The sequence below is a fragment of the Temnothorax nylanderi genome, unplaced genomic scaffold (assembly GCF_030848795.1).
Source record: "Temnothorax nylanderi isolate EJ_2023f unplaced genomic scaffold, tnyl_v1.0 TNYL_tig0643_pilon, whole genome shotgun sequence".
NCBI lineage: Eukaryota > Metazoa > Arthropoda > Insecta > Hymenoptera > Formicidae > Temnothorax > Temnothorax nylanderi.
The window spans coordinates 36260-50669 of NW_027249705.1; the positions used below are offsets into that span (position 1 = coordinate 36260).

The 14410-nt window shown below is 37.3% G+C and overlaps 1 protein-coding gene across 1 annotated transcript; it reads left to right on the forward strand.

Moving 5' to 3' along the window:
* Positions 1-11668: 11668 nt before the first annotated feature.
* Positions 11669-12637, forward strand: LOC139784569 (uncharacterized). Its single transcript, XM_071723759.1, has 2 exons — positions 11669-11975; positions 12075-12637. The coding sequence occupies exons 1-2, from the start codon at positions 11669-11671 to the stop codon at positions 12635-12637; spliced, it is 870 nt and encodes a 289-aa protein (XP_071579860.1).
* Positions 12638-14410: the final 1773 nt, after the last annotated feature.

The window sequence follows — 14410 nt, forward strand, 5'->3', positions numbered from 1 at the left end:
GCGATCTCGCTCTTGTACTTGACTCATCGTCATGAGACTAGCTCCATTGTTCGCAAAGATACTTTTCTCTTGTTCTCTTTTCGGCTACCCTAAGGCGCATGTGTGTGTGTGTGTGTGTGTGTGTGTGTGTGTCAAACGTTTTACCTATTATTAACAACTTCAGACACATTACATTTTTATTTTTAATATACATATGTATAGCATTAACATTAATCATGCTATATTGCGATTATGTTTTATGTTGAAATTGAAAAATATATACAAGGTGTACAACTAAAACGGTTACAGATTATTGTTTTTAAAAAACTAAGCAAAATATTAAATTGTTGTTTTCTTTAGAAATAATAGTCCGTAACACCTTTAGCTTCACACCTTGTACATACTGTTTATAAGATTAAGATGCGTAACACTACAAAAAGGCGTGATATCCGTACAAAATTACCTATTTTAAAAAAAAGGTAAAAAAAGGCGCCAAGTACACGCATAGTAGTGTATATGTATTATGTTGTTACCTCGAAAAAAACAAAGTGGTAGTATTATACCTCCAAATAGCTTTACCCTGTACATACTGTTTATAAAATGCGTAATACTACAAAAAGGCGTGATATCCGTACAAAATTACCTTTCTTAAAAAAAAGGTAAAGAAAGGCGCCAAGTACACGTATAGTTGTTACCTCGAAAAAAAAGAAAGTGGTAGTATTATACTTCGAAAAAACCTAAGTAACAAGTGGTAGACGTACTCTTTGTATCTCGAAAAATCTCGAAAAAATCTAAGCAGTAGTATCTTTATTTCCAAAAAATTATAACCCAAGTGATACACATCACAAAATTATGTTACCTTATCAAAGAAGAGTCGCGCTTCAAGTGATCTATTACAATTACAAAAAAGAAATGATATCTCTTTAAATTACAGCGCCAATTACAGAGAGAACATATATATTGCCTCAAAAAATAATTGTTGCACTACTTTAAAAAATCTTTACATGGTGTCAATTAGAAAAAGAATGTATGATAACAATTTTATAAGATTAAAAAATTTTATTTAAATTTAACAAGGGAATACAAGATATTTAAATACAAAGTTTACATGTGTATTTTCTAGTGGTCACAAAGAATTACAGAGGAACAGTACAAAATAAAAATATTTTATTAAAATATTTAATCCAACGAGGGAATACAAGGTATTTAAATACAAAGTTCATATATATGTATTTTTCAATAGAATAAAAGATTTAATCACAAAGAATTACAGAGGTAACAGTACAAAATAAAAATATTTATTAAAATACATAAATTTTTCTTGTAAAAAAACTTGGCGCTGCTAGACCTCGAAATTTTAAATAAATAAGGATAACAATAAATAAAAATAATTCAGAGAAGAATGCGACGGGAATAACAAAATGATTATCAGCGTGGTGTGTATGTGCGAGTGATATGGGTGTGCGTGACGACGGCGAATAATGCGGCTTATAATTAAGTATAGGATAAGTTTTCGATGCTTTATTTATTTATTTAAAATTTCGAGGTCTAGCAGCGCCAAGTTTTTTTACAAGAAAAATTTATGTATTTTAATAAAATATTTTTATTTTGTACTGTTACCTCTGTAATTCTTTGTGATTAAATCTTTTATTCTATTGAAAAATACATATATAATGAACTTTGTATTTAAATACCTTGTATTCCCTCGTTGGATTAAATATTTTAATAAAATATTTTTATTTTGTACTGTTCCTCTGTAATTCTTTGTGACCACTAGAAAATACACATGTAAACTTTGTATTTAAATATCTTGTATTCCCTTGTTAAATTTAAATAAAATTTTTTAATCTTATAAAATTGTTATCATACATTCTTTTTCTAATTGACACCATGTAAAGATTTTTTAAAGTAGTGCAACAATTATTTTTTGAGGCAATATATATGTTCTCTCTGTAATTGGCGCTGTAATTTAAAGAGATATCATTTCTTTTTTGTAATTGTAATAGATCACTTGAAGCGCGACTCTTCTTTGATAAGGTAACATAATTTTGTGATGTGTATCACTTGGGTTATAATTTTTTGGAAATAAAGATACTACTGCTTAGATTTTTTCGAGATTTTTCGAGATACAAAGAGTACGTCTACCACTTGTTACTTAGGTTTTTTCGAAGTATAATACTACCACTTTCTTTTTTTTTCGAGGTAACAACATATACACTACTATACGTGTACTTGGCGCCTTTCTTTACCTTTTTTTTAAGAAAGGTAATTTTGTACGGTTTATTTTACATTAATTATTTATTTGCAATAATGAATTGAAAAAAACATTTATTTAACATTTATTCGACATTATTTTAATATTTATTTTACATTAACTATTTATTTGCCATAATGATTTGAAAAAACATTTATTTAACATTTATTCGACATTAATTTAATATTCGTTTCACATTAATTATTCATTTGCAATAATGATTTGAAACAACGTTTATTTAACATTTATTCGACAGTAATGTAATATTTATTTTACATTAATTATTTATTTGCAATAATGATTTAAAGAAACATTTACTTAACATTTATTTAATATTAATTTAATATTTACTTCAAATATTATTTTATATTAATTATTTCATTATAAAAGATGTTTTATTATTTTTCTGTTGTCGTTTTGCTCTATAAATGCCGTTTTGCAAATTTCCGCGTCACGTATCTATGTATATAAAGCTGATACATATATTATATATGTATGTGTGTGTTCAGATATTGCGCTCGAATTCCTTCGCGTTTTGCAAACGCCCGATCGTTTCATTCAGATGGCGCGACGCGTGAGTCGCCACTTTCAAAGCGCCCCCACCTCCTTCCTCGCTCTCGTTCAGTGTCATGGCCGCTCTTGCTGCGTTTCTTCGGACGAGACAAGTACGTTTTCCTTCTTTCGTAACTGATTGAGCTAAGCGGCACGTATTCTGGAGACTAACCGAGCGAGACCCTTAGGAAAATTTACTTAAAAAAACTTAAAATAAACTAGAAAGTTTACCAAAGAAATTACTATTGATAAACTATTGATAAACTATTGATAAACTAGAAGTGATTTCGAACCAAACTTTAAGTATTTCTATAATATACTTTAAAGGTTACTTTAAGTTAACTCATGCAATTACTATTAATCACCCAAAAAAAAATATTCTGTCATTTAGTGGCTCCCGCTTGATTTTAGAGGATTTTCCTCTGAAATACGGTCTCAAGAAGATATTTTAAAATCTAGAGGAATATCCTCTAACCATGAGACACTAGACTTAAGATTGCAGTCCTCTTAATACTAGAGGACACTGATTTCCGATATTCACCCGGAATACAAAAAAATTATTTATTTCGAAATTTTATTACTATTTTATAACTAAATTTGTTTCTTAAGATGCAGTCTATGATTATAAATATTTTCTCGTATTTGAAAAACACACTTACCTTGGTGGGATTCGAACTCGGGACCTCTGGATCGTGAGCCAACTGCCTTACGTGGTAGACTACTTCTTAATTTGATGTAAGTGTTATATATAGTCTACATATGTCATAACCAGCGCAAATATATAATTTTCCAAAAATCATCTTAAGAAACAAATTCAGTTTAAAAAGAGTAATAAAATTTTGAATTGGATATATGATATAATATTTCTTAATGTCTCGTGTGGTGCAAGTGTGGTGAAAAAGGGAACTTGTCTTTTTAAGTATACTGTTGAAACAACACGCATAAGTTAAAATCAGCTTTAAGTATTACCTTTATAAAAAGTAAAGTTAAAGTATATTTATAAGTATTACGTTTGTTAAAAGTAAATTTAAAGTATATTTGCGACTTGCTTATAAAGTTTTTATTGAGGTTAATAACTTAAAGAAAACTTTACGCTCGGCTGTCAGTATACTATTAGTCTACTATTATACTATTAGTATACTATTATTACGGCTAGTATACTTTATAATACTTTAAAATACTTTAAGTAACTTTAAAAAACTTTAAGTAAATTTTCCTAAGGGGATTCGACTTCCCAAGGAGAGCTCACCGCCAGGAAAAGGAGAGCTGCGGCAGCTCGCGTCCGAGAGGGAGGATTGAGGCGAGGAGTCCGGTCCAGCGAGCAGGGCCCTTCCGATATTCTCATTTGGGACGCCATATTGGAAGATCGACATTGATCGTAGTAGTACAAGGGGCTCTGCAAGGTTAATTCTCGTCTTGAGATCTTAGAATTGCTCTCATTCTTGTGGCTCTGGTTTATATTCTAGCCCTAGAATTGATCTCGTAGACAAATGCAGAGGCCCCCCTCTCTTTTCTTTTCTTTTCTTTTCTTACTTTGATTTCAATCAGTAATCCAGACTCCTTAATTCCGTCCTGTAAGATCTGGTTAAATTTAAGTTAATGACCTTTTTATAACTCGAAAATCAGCCAGCCTTTCTTCCTATAGTTTATTTTGTGCTGTTAGTTTTTTTAATTTAGTTATATTTTTTTCCATTAACACATTTGTTATAGTGATTGTGCAGTAGAAAATCTGAAAAAATAAATGTTTTTAAAGAGTAAAGATAGTATCTATATATTTTGAAATCCATGTATTTTATGTAAACATAACATTTAAATTTATTTGCAGTTTATTTTAGAACATGTCAAAAAACACCGTTTCATAAGCTTTCCAAGAAAGTTAAAAGGCAGAAAGTGAATGTTGAAGTTGTAGAAGAACTCAATTCAACAGATTCTTTAATTGAATTCGACCAATCGCATATTCAGCAAGCACATGCTTCCGTTAAAAGCCAAAGTTCCGTAATACCAGATTTTCTTCATAATCAAAAAGAATCTGAACTTTCTCATTATTCTTAACTTTTTCATCATTCTGAACTTTCTCACCATTCTGAATTTTCTAATAATTTTGATCATTTTGAGTACTCTGAACACTTTGATTTCGAGAATAACGATAATTATAGAGATATATTTAACATTAACAGACACACCGGCAACAATAACGAGGCTCATTCAGATGACAACGATGATAACTCTGAAAACTGCGAGAATAGTGATGAGAACAATGAGAACCAAAAGAACGATGAGGAAAAAATCTCCCATAAAGATGTGACGATACGCGTATTCGTCACTAGCGCTACGGCCCTGACGGCCATCTAACACGTGCCCAGCGTCACGGCACACGTGTTCCTGTGCCCGGGCGGTGGGGCAGCCCCCCACCGCTCTCACTCGGGGTATAAATAGGGGACTCGAGCCGACTCGAGCTCCAGTCCTGTCCAGCTCCTGCTCCCGACACGACCACTCTCCGAGACCGCTTAACCAGGTTGGGTGCCCCCAACCTCATCCTCCGTGCAGAGAACGGGTGCCCCCGTTCTCACCTGGGTGCCCCCAGAGTACGGGCCTCCCAGCCGAGTGCCCCCGGTTGGTTTACCTGCCCTCTCCTGCCGCTGGGTCGGGCGCCCCCGACCCTTTCCGCCGTACGGAAGACGGGTGCCCCCGGTGTACGGGCCGCTCGCTCGGGTGCCCCCGAGTGAGCTCCTGACCACCTGACCGTCCGCATAAGGCAACCGTGCCTCCGCGAATCCGCCCGCGTAGTCATAAGTCTAGCGATAAGTACTCAAGGCAACCGCGCCCCCGCGAATTTAAGGCAACCGCGCCTCCGTCTCTTGTCCGCGAATTCACCCCGCACACGTACACAGCGGCTCAGCGTAGCCACACCCACACCCAAGCACATACACTCACACCCTCCATCAATTTGTATTATTAAATAGAGAATAAGGAATAAAGTTTTTGTGAAACCAACCAGTGTCTCCACGTTTTCTCATCCTGGCCCGGCGAGCTAATTCCGAGCGGGGAAAACGCGATTGTTACAAAGATATTTTACATGGGATATACTGTCCAGCTCTTGTTCATTTACGTAAGGTTAACATTTTCGGGTTTATCTAGATGGGATTTCGGAGAGTAAAAGGTGACGCGTGACAAATATATAAAGATAAATATATTACATATAAAAGAAAACAAAAAATATATATATAAATATCTATATATAAATAATATATAGATATTTGTATAGAAATATATTCAAATAAAATAATGAAAAAAATAAAATTTTAACATTTATTTTTTCAATTTTAATAAAGTACTTTGTTGTTTTAAAGTTTATCAATGAGCACACAATTAAGGATGTTTTACCTATAGCTATATGTAGTATAATTTTGTTTTCTTGATTGAAGACTTTGCATGTATGTCAAACAACTCAAAATTTTTTATATGTTAGAAGAAATTACTGTTAACAGTTTGAGTATGATTTTTTGTTATTTAAATAATTAGTATTGTTTAAACAATTAAAAAAATTTTCTTGTGGCAAAAAATTTTGAAACTTAAAATACAATATCAATGATGTATGTTTTACACATAAAAAAAGTTTAAGAAATATCTTAATGGTTTATTTATATTTTATTTATATTTACAGCAAAGTGTCGATTCTCTATAAGGGATAATGTTAATTTTATCAACTTTAAACTTAAATAACTCTTAAATAACTTCAAAATTTTACAGAGTATTTTTAATTTAATTTAGAAACAATTTACAGCACTTTCTGAATATATTTGAAATACCTCCAATACATCCTTAATTACAATAACTTTTAAACCAGTAAGAGAATTGTGCTGAAATTTTACACAGATACTTAGACGTAATAATAGAACAATCTATGAAATTTTTAGATTTTTGGTAATGCTTTTGAGATGGCACACATACATCCTTAAGTTTATAAATAAAAAATGTTTCTTAACGTTTATATAAAACGTTTATTTTAGATTTTAAAAATAATTGTTTCACATTTGAAAGGTTGTTTAAATGTTTCAATCATCTTACGTTTGAAAAATGTTCTTTTAATACGAATACTAAGATTTTTATACAACTAATAATATAAATATATAAAAAAACAATTTTTAAGATGTTGTTTTTCAAATATTTAAAAAAAACTTTGTAAATGTGAAAGAAATATTTATTCAAATCTGAAATTAACGTTTTTCAAATGTTAAAAAAACATTTTAGAACACGTTAAAATAGATGTTTTTGTAACATAAAAAAAACATTTTCTCAAACGTTAAAATAAACATTTTCAAACATTATAAAAGTCTTTTTAAACGTTAAAATAAACGTTTTTTTAACATTAAAAAAACACTTTCTTAAACGTTAAAATAAACGTTTTTAAACACTAAAAAAATGTCTTTTTAAACGTTAAAATAAACATTTTTTAAACATTAAAAAAACATTTTTCTTAAACGTTAAAATAAACGTTTTTAAACATTAAAAAAATGTTTTTTTTAATGTTAAAATAAATGTTTTTTCAATGAAAAAAAGGTCTGTTAACCCATTATTTTTAACATTTGTAAAAATGTTTTCAAAAATGTTTTCCAAATGTTTTTAAAAATATTTTTAGAATATTTTTAAAAACATTTCTTTGCTGATTGAGTACTGTCAGTATTGACAATCCAAAAACGAGTACTGATCACTCAGTACTGAGTAGGGGAGACCGGGGCTAGACCGTTAGTTTTTTTTCGGTGCCGATTTTTAACAACAAAATAAATAATTGTAGTTAAATGTGGTATACCACTGTAAAGAGTGAACCTTTAGCTACAAAATTTATATAGGAAATTTTTATCTACGTCGCTTTGTTTAACCGGTATAGAGCAAAAACGACAACGGTGCAAAAATTGAAATCTCAAAAATGCCGGGGTTTAACCGTTACACTGCATTTTCAATACATATACGTACATCTAATCCTGAAAAATGATAGGATACATCTTAATAATTGTTTTTTAAGAGAAAAATATAAAAATTTATTTAAAATTTTTATGCGAAACGTTATTAAAAAATAGTTACGAGGGTTCCTCTTTCCGCAGAAGTCACTCGCCCGACTTGTTTCACTCCTCGACGTCCGATGACTCTATTCGGTGTCTGAATGGTTGTAATTCCCGTCTCATCCATATTCCATATGCAGTGAGCCCGAAAATGCCTTGGAAATGCACCCGGACTGCTTACTGACGGATTAACCCCAAACACAAGTTTCAGGTTTGATCGCCCACGAAATATTAGACATCAACGATAATGAAAAAACTACACTGGATTCGTGTTCAGCATGCATTACTCTTTATAATCACGTACCTCGAGATTTGGAGAGCAAATATTATAGCAGATATTACAAAATTTCCACGCGCAGAAAATGTAACTTTCACCTTCCGAAAACACGTTTGCCCTCGTAAAAATCATAACACGGCAGGTAACCTGCCGAAACTCCGTTGGTCACATGGGTACCATAAGCAGCGTTTACAATGTTAATAGCGAGTTCGCACAATATACAGGTTCCGAGATATTTGATTTTTCGGATTTACCCCGTTAGCGGTCTAGCCCCGGTCTCCCCTACTGATTGCTAGTACTACTTTTTCGTAACGTATCTTGGAAATACTAAATTAATAAAATACTAAATTAACACACTAAACTATCAATATGACGTTATTTTGATATCATCTTGACTTTTTGTTCTACTTGGATAGTACTGCGCAAGTACTGCGCCTGTACCACACGTTAGTATCCCACGTATTCGATAAGTAATAAAAGAGTACTAGAGGGAGTACTGGTGGGAGTACTGGAGGGAGTACTGGTGGGAGTACTGGAGGGAGTACTGGGGGGAGTACTGGAGGGAGTACTGGGGGGAGTACTGGAGAAAGTACTGGAGGGAGTACTGGAGAAAGCACTTGAGGGAGTACTGGAGGGAGTACTAGAGGAAGTACTGGAGGGAGTACTGAATGAGTATTGGATGACTACTGGGAAGGAGTACTGACGAAGTCAGTAAGGTCGAATTTAGTAGTACTTTGAGTACTTATGTCTCCAGTACTTTCACCAATACTTTTTCCAGTATTAAAACCAGTACTACTTTTTCATAAGGGTTATTTGTTAATAGACCGAATTTTAAAGAATTATATATGAAACAGGGGTAGAATTTTCCGGGAATGGCGGTGGTGGGGTTAATTTTCTTGCAACGTTTTCTTGCAACGTTTTCCGCGAACTACTCATTTGTTAATAGGTCGAATTTTAAATAATTATATATGAAACAGGGGTAGAATTTTCCGGGAATGGCGGTGGTGGGGTTATTTTTGCAACGTTTTCTTGCAACGTTTTCTTGCAACGTTTTCCGCGAACTACTTATTTGTTAATAGATCGAATTTTAAAGAATTATATACGAAACAGGAGTAGAATTTTCCGGGAATGGCGGTGGTGAGGTTAATTTTTCGATACCGATTTTTTTTAAAACGGTTGCGTAGTTTTTTTGTTATATTTTCGAAAATAATCGTAGAATAATAAATAAGTTGTCATTTGATAGCTTATATAGTCTCATTTTCTCCCTAAAGTCTATAAAGTCTCCAAAAGGGGTTACCGATTTTTTTCTTGTAACGTTTTCTGCGAATTACTCATTTGTTAATAGACTGAATTTTAAAGAATTATATATGAAACATGGGTAGAATTTTCCGGGAATGGCGGTGGTGGGGTTAATTTTTCGATACCGATTTTTTTTAAACTGGTTGCGTATTTTTAGTTTTCAATGCTAATTTTAGTAAAATTGCTAATAATGAAGGGGTTATCGATTTTTATCTAAAAAAGATAGAAATCGGTAACCCCTTTTGGAGACTTTATAGACTTTAGAGAGAAAATGAGACTATATAAGCTATCGAATGACAACTTATGGGTTAATTTTTCGATACGGGTTAATACGGGTTAATTTTTCGATACCGATTTTTTAAAAACCGGTTGTGTAGTTTTTTGTTATATTTTCGAAAATAATAATCGTAGAGTAATAAATAAGTTGTTATTAGTGTTAAGTATAAATTTCTTGCAGAAATCGGTAACCCCTTCCCCGATTTTCGCCAAAGTAAATCGGTTACCCTTTCAATAATCTTCGCCAAATTCAATACCAACCTTCCTTTAATGATGATATATAAGAATACATATATAACTTATACTTTATTTAAACATAAATCGGTATCTTCTTTACCCTGTTTTTATGAAACCAGTACTAAAATTTTTTTAGAAAACAAAGCTAAATTTAAAAAAAAATAAACGGGCACAGTAACAACTGTGCCGCAAACAACGTAGAACTACGTCAACTGTCACTATTTTATGTTAAAGTATTCAGCGAAGGAAAGTAGACGTAGGGCTACGTCAACTGTCTTTCGCTAAATAATAGTGACAGTTGACGTAGCCCTACGTCTACTTTCCTTCGCTGAATACTTAACATGAAATAGTGACAGTTGACGTGGTTCTACGTTGTTTGCGGCACAGTTTTTTTCTTAATTATTTCCAGGTAATCCTTTTTCTGCCGTACATTGCGCCGTATATCAGGGATCCGCGCACTGCCTAGAGTTACTGATCAACAAGTTCGGCGGACAGGCGGTTGCTGCTCCGAGGGATTCGTCGTGTGGTTTATTACCACTGCATGTCGCGGCGAGTACGGGATCCGTCGAGTGCGCGCGATTAATTCTAAACTCCGTCGGGTCGGAACTAGCCGGCCTCGAGACAACCGACTATTTCGGACGGACGCCGCTTCTTTGCGCGGCCGTCAACGGACAATGCAACGCTATTGGTAACTTGATCGTCCTGTAATGAAGTTACACACTTACGTGATATTCTCGTATTAATGAGACGCATTCCGTCAACAGAATTACTGCTCGAATGGAAAGCCGACGTGCGCGCTGTTGACTCCAATAAAAATACGGCGCTGCACCTAGCGTGTCAGAGACGTCATTCCGCCGCGGCGTCATTGCTCTTAAATTGGATCGAGTCGCTCGGCAACTCCGATACCGGCGACAAGAACACATCGCAATCGCAACGCGTTTCCGTCATTAATATGATAAAACGGTTTTTCTAAATGCCAGAAGATACTTTCGCTGTAAAAGTTAGTATTTTTTAACATCTTATAAATTATTAACTTATTTATCAGATATATAGAAGAGACTGATATATAAAAAACTGATCAAATTATGTAAATTAAGAAATAAAATGAAATAAATTTGTACTGTAATACACTGTTTTGAGAATGTAAATAATTAAGTATAGTATATGTTTGCAGTTTTACCTTATTAAGGGGATGCTGGAGCCGCAGGCGAACTCGATCAGCGTCGATAAAGAAGTGCTCACCGACTACATCTGTCCTTGTATAGACAAAGATATAGACAAGTATAGCACGCTACATTGCACGCACACATACGCACGATACACATCGAAATTATACTTTTATATTACGCTTCCAAATCTTGATTTGGGGGGTTTATCGATGTTTTTATTGTTGTACAACTCAGGGGAACTTGTTTTCGCGTTCGTACCAATGGTATATCTCTTATATGAAATACATCTTGTGACGAGCTGACAGCTCGCCGCAACTCGAGACGCCATATTGGGATAAAAGTAGATAAGGAAATCTGTACTTCCGTAATTTTTTCTCGTTTTCTATATAAAATCGGAGTTCCCCTGAATCATTAATGTATGTACTGCAATTCTGGAGAAGGATTTTTAATTCTGTCAAATATTAACGACGCTACGTTTCGACAAAAAAATGCCGGTGAAACAGACGGCTCCAGCATTACCTTAACAAAATTAATTAGTTTTATTAATAAATTAAATAATTTATAGATGAATATGAAAGAAAAAGTAGCAATCAGTCTTCTAATGGAGAGTACAGCCAACATCAGTACAAGTACAGAGGACTCAAGTACCAGTGATATAGACTGGAACAATACTAGTCTTTCAGTCAGTAATATATCTTCAAGCAGTGAAGAAAACGATAATTATTTATTGATATTTCCTCTAATAAAACATTTATTGAGTGGTCATAAAAGAAATCGAGTTGAACATTATCTTGATATTGTGGATAGCTGGACAGACTTGGAATTTAAGGAGCACTTACGAATCAAGCGTATCACAACAATTCGATTAATAGGTAATGTTTAGCATTTTAAAAAATGATATAATCTTTGTGTTTGACCATTTTATAATTATTTTAGAATTTTTGAAACCTATAGTTTTTTACATATTCTAGATGAATTGCATGAAAGTGGATCTATACCTTCACATTCGTTTGGAGTGAAACCAATTGAAGCAAAACTCAGTTTTGTTATATTTTTGTGGCACTTGGCGAATACAGAATCTCTACGAACTATATCAGATAGATTTGATGTTTCAATTTCTTCAGTCTTTCGTGTAATTCGCCGAGTAACAGCTTGGATCTTGACAAAATTAGATAACGTTATCAAATGGCCCGAAGGACAACATGTCGCATATGTTTCTCATCAGTTTTATTCCAAAAGAGGCATTCCAAATGTAATAGGAGCTATTGACTGCACTCACATTAGGATAGAAAAACCTAATGTAGAGAATGCAAGAGATTATTGTGACCGGAAAAAATACTTCTCTGTAAACCTACAAGCAGTCGTAGATGCGGATATGAAATTTATTAACATATACTGTGGTCAGCCCGGTTCTCTCCATGATGCAAGAGTTCTGAGAAAATCTGCATTGTACAATTCAGCTAATGAACATAGAGAAATTATGTTTCCAGATAAAAAATTTATAATCGGGGATTCTGCATATCCATCATTATAGTGGCTTGTTCCTACAGAGTGCCTGAAGGTCGGTCGGTTCCCCGCCAGGTGGAAGGAGGCCAGCCTGGTGCTTTTGCCCAAGCCCGGCAAGTCCGCGGACTCCCCGTCCGCGTACCGCCCCATATGCTTGCTGGACGAGGTCGGCAAGATCCTTGAAAGGATCATCGCTAGCCGCCTCGTCCAGCATCTGTCCCAATGCGAGGGTCGGGGCCTCTCCGACGAACAGTTCGGATTCCGCGCGGGCAGATCCACGATCGACGCGATCTTTCGCGTCGTTGCCCGCGCGGAGGAAGCGACTGGCCGGGGTGGGGTGGCGTTGGGCGTCGGATTCGACGTACGCAACGCCTTCAACTCCCTACCCTGGCCGGTCATAGGAGAGGCCCTTCTGAGAGCCGGCGTATCTCCCTACTACGTTAGGTTGATCGTCGACTACTTTAGGGGCAGGGGGCTTATGTACGTGGACCGCGAAGGGGTCCCTAGGATCAGGGTCGTGGGGTGCGGTGTCCCGCAGGGGTCCGTGTTAGGGCCCCTGTTGTGGATAATCGCGTACGACCGGGTCCTGCGGGCTGCTCTCCCCGCTGACTGCTGGCTGTCCGGATACGCGGATGACGTGTATCTGGGGGTCAGCGGGGGGACATGGCAAGAGGCAATCAGGCTGGCCAACGTGGCAGCAACAACGGTGGTGCGGGGAATCAGGGGGCTGGACCTAGAAGTGGCCCCGCAGAAGACCCAGGCCTGCTGGTTCTTCAACCTGCTGCGGCGCGGCCCTGGCAGGCCGCGTAGGATCCTGACGGGTAGACCGGGTCGACCCGCCAGGGAATACAATATGGAGCCTGCCGAGGCCGGGCGGGCTCTACGGGAAGCGTGGTTTTGGGGCCGCGCGCTGTGGGGCCCGCCGCCCGAAGGGCTCAGCCTCACCGTGGAGGGTGTCCGCGTCCCGATCACCACCCAGATGAAATATCTGGGGGTGTGGGTGGGCGGCACGGGCAGTTTTGGCGAGCACGTTGCCCGCACGATACCAAAGGCCCAAACCATGGCCAATGGCCTGGCCAGGTTATTGCCTAACCTGGGGGGTCCTGGCGGGCACGTGCGTCGCCTCTACGCGACGACGGTCCACTCCGTACTTTTGTACAGAGCGCCTGTATGGGCGGAGAGGGTGGTGGAAAACTCCTCCCTCTGCAGGCAGCTCGTGGCTGTCCAACGGCTCATAGCGAGCCGGGCAGCCCGAGCATATCGGACCGTCTCACATGTGGGGGCGACGGCCCTCGCCGGCATACCGCCGATCGATCTTCTCGCCGTGAGTCAGGCGAGAATGTATCGGCGGTCGAAGGCCATACAGGCCGAACTGGGCATCATTCCGCCCAGGGCGAGAACCGCGCTAGGGCTGCAGGAGCGAGAGATCCTCCTCCAGGAATGGGATAATAAACTCCTGGACCCCCGTTTGGTCTCGGGGAGGAGGATCCGCGAAGCCTCCAACCAGTCCTGCGGGACTGGACGAGCAGGAAGGGACGCGGACTCACGTTCCATGCGACGCAGGTGCTCTCGGGGCATGGTTGCTTCGGGGAGTACCTGTGTCGCATCGGTAAGGAACGCACCACCGGCTGCCACCACTGCCCGGAGGAGGTAGACTCGGCGCAACACACCCTCGAATCCTGCCCCGCGTGGGAAGAGGAGCGCCGAGTCCTCCGGGCAGCGATCGGGAACGACCTCTCCCTCCCGGCCGTCCTACGAGCGGCGCTTGGGGCTCAGGGAGAGACCAAATGGAGAGCGTTCA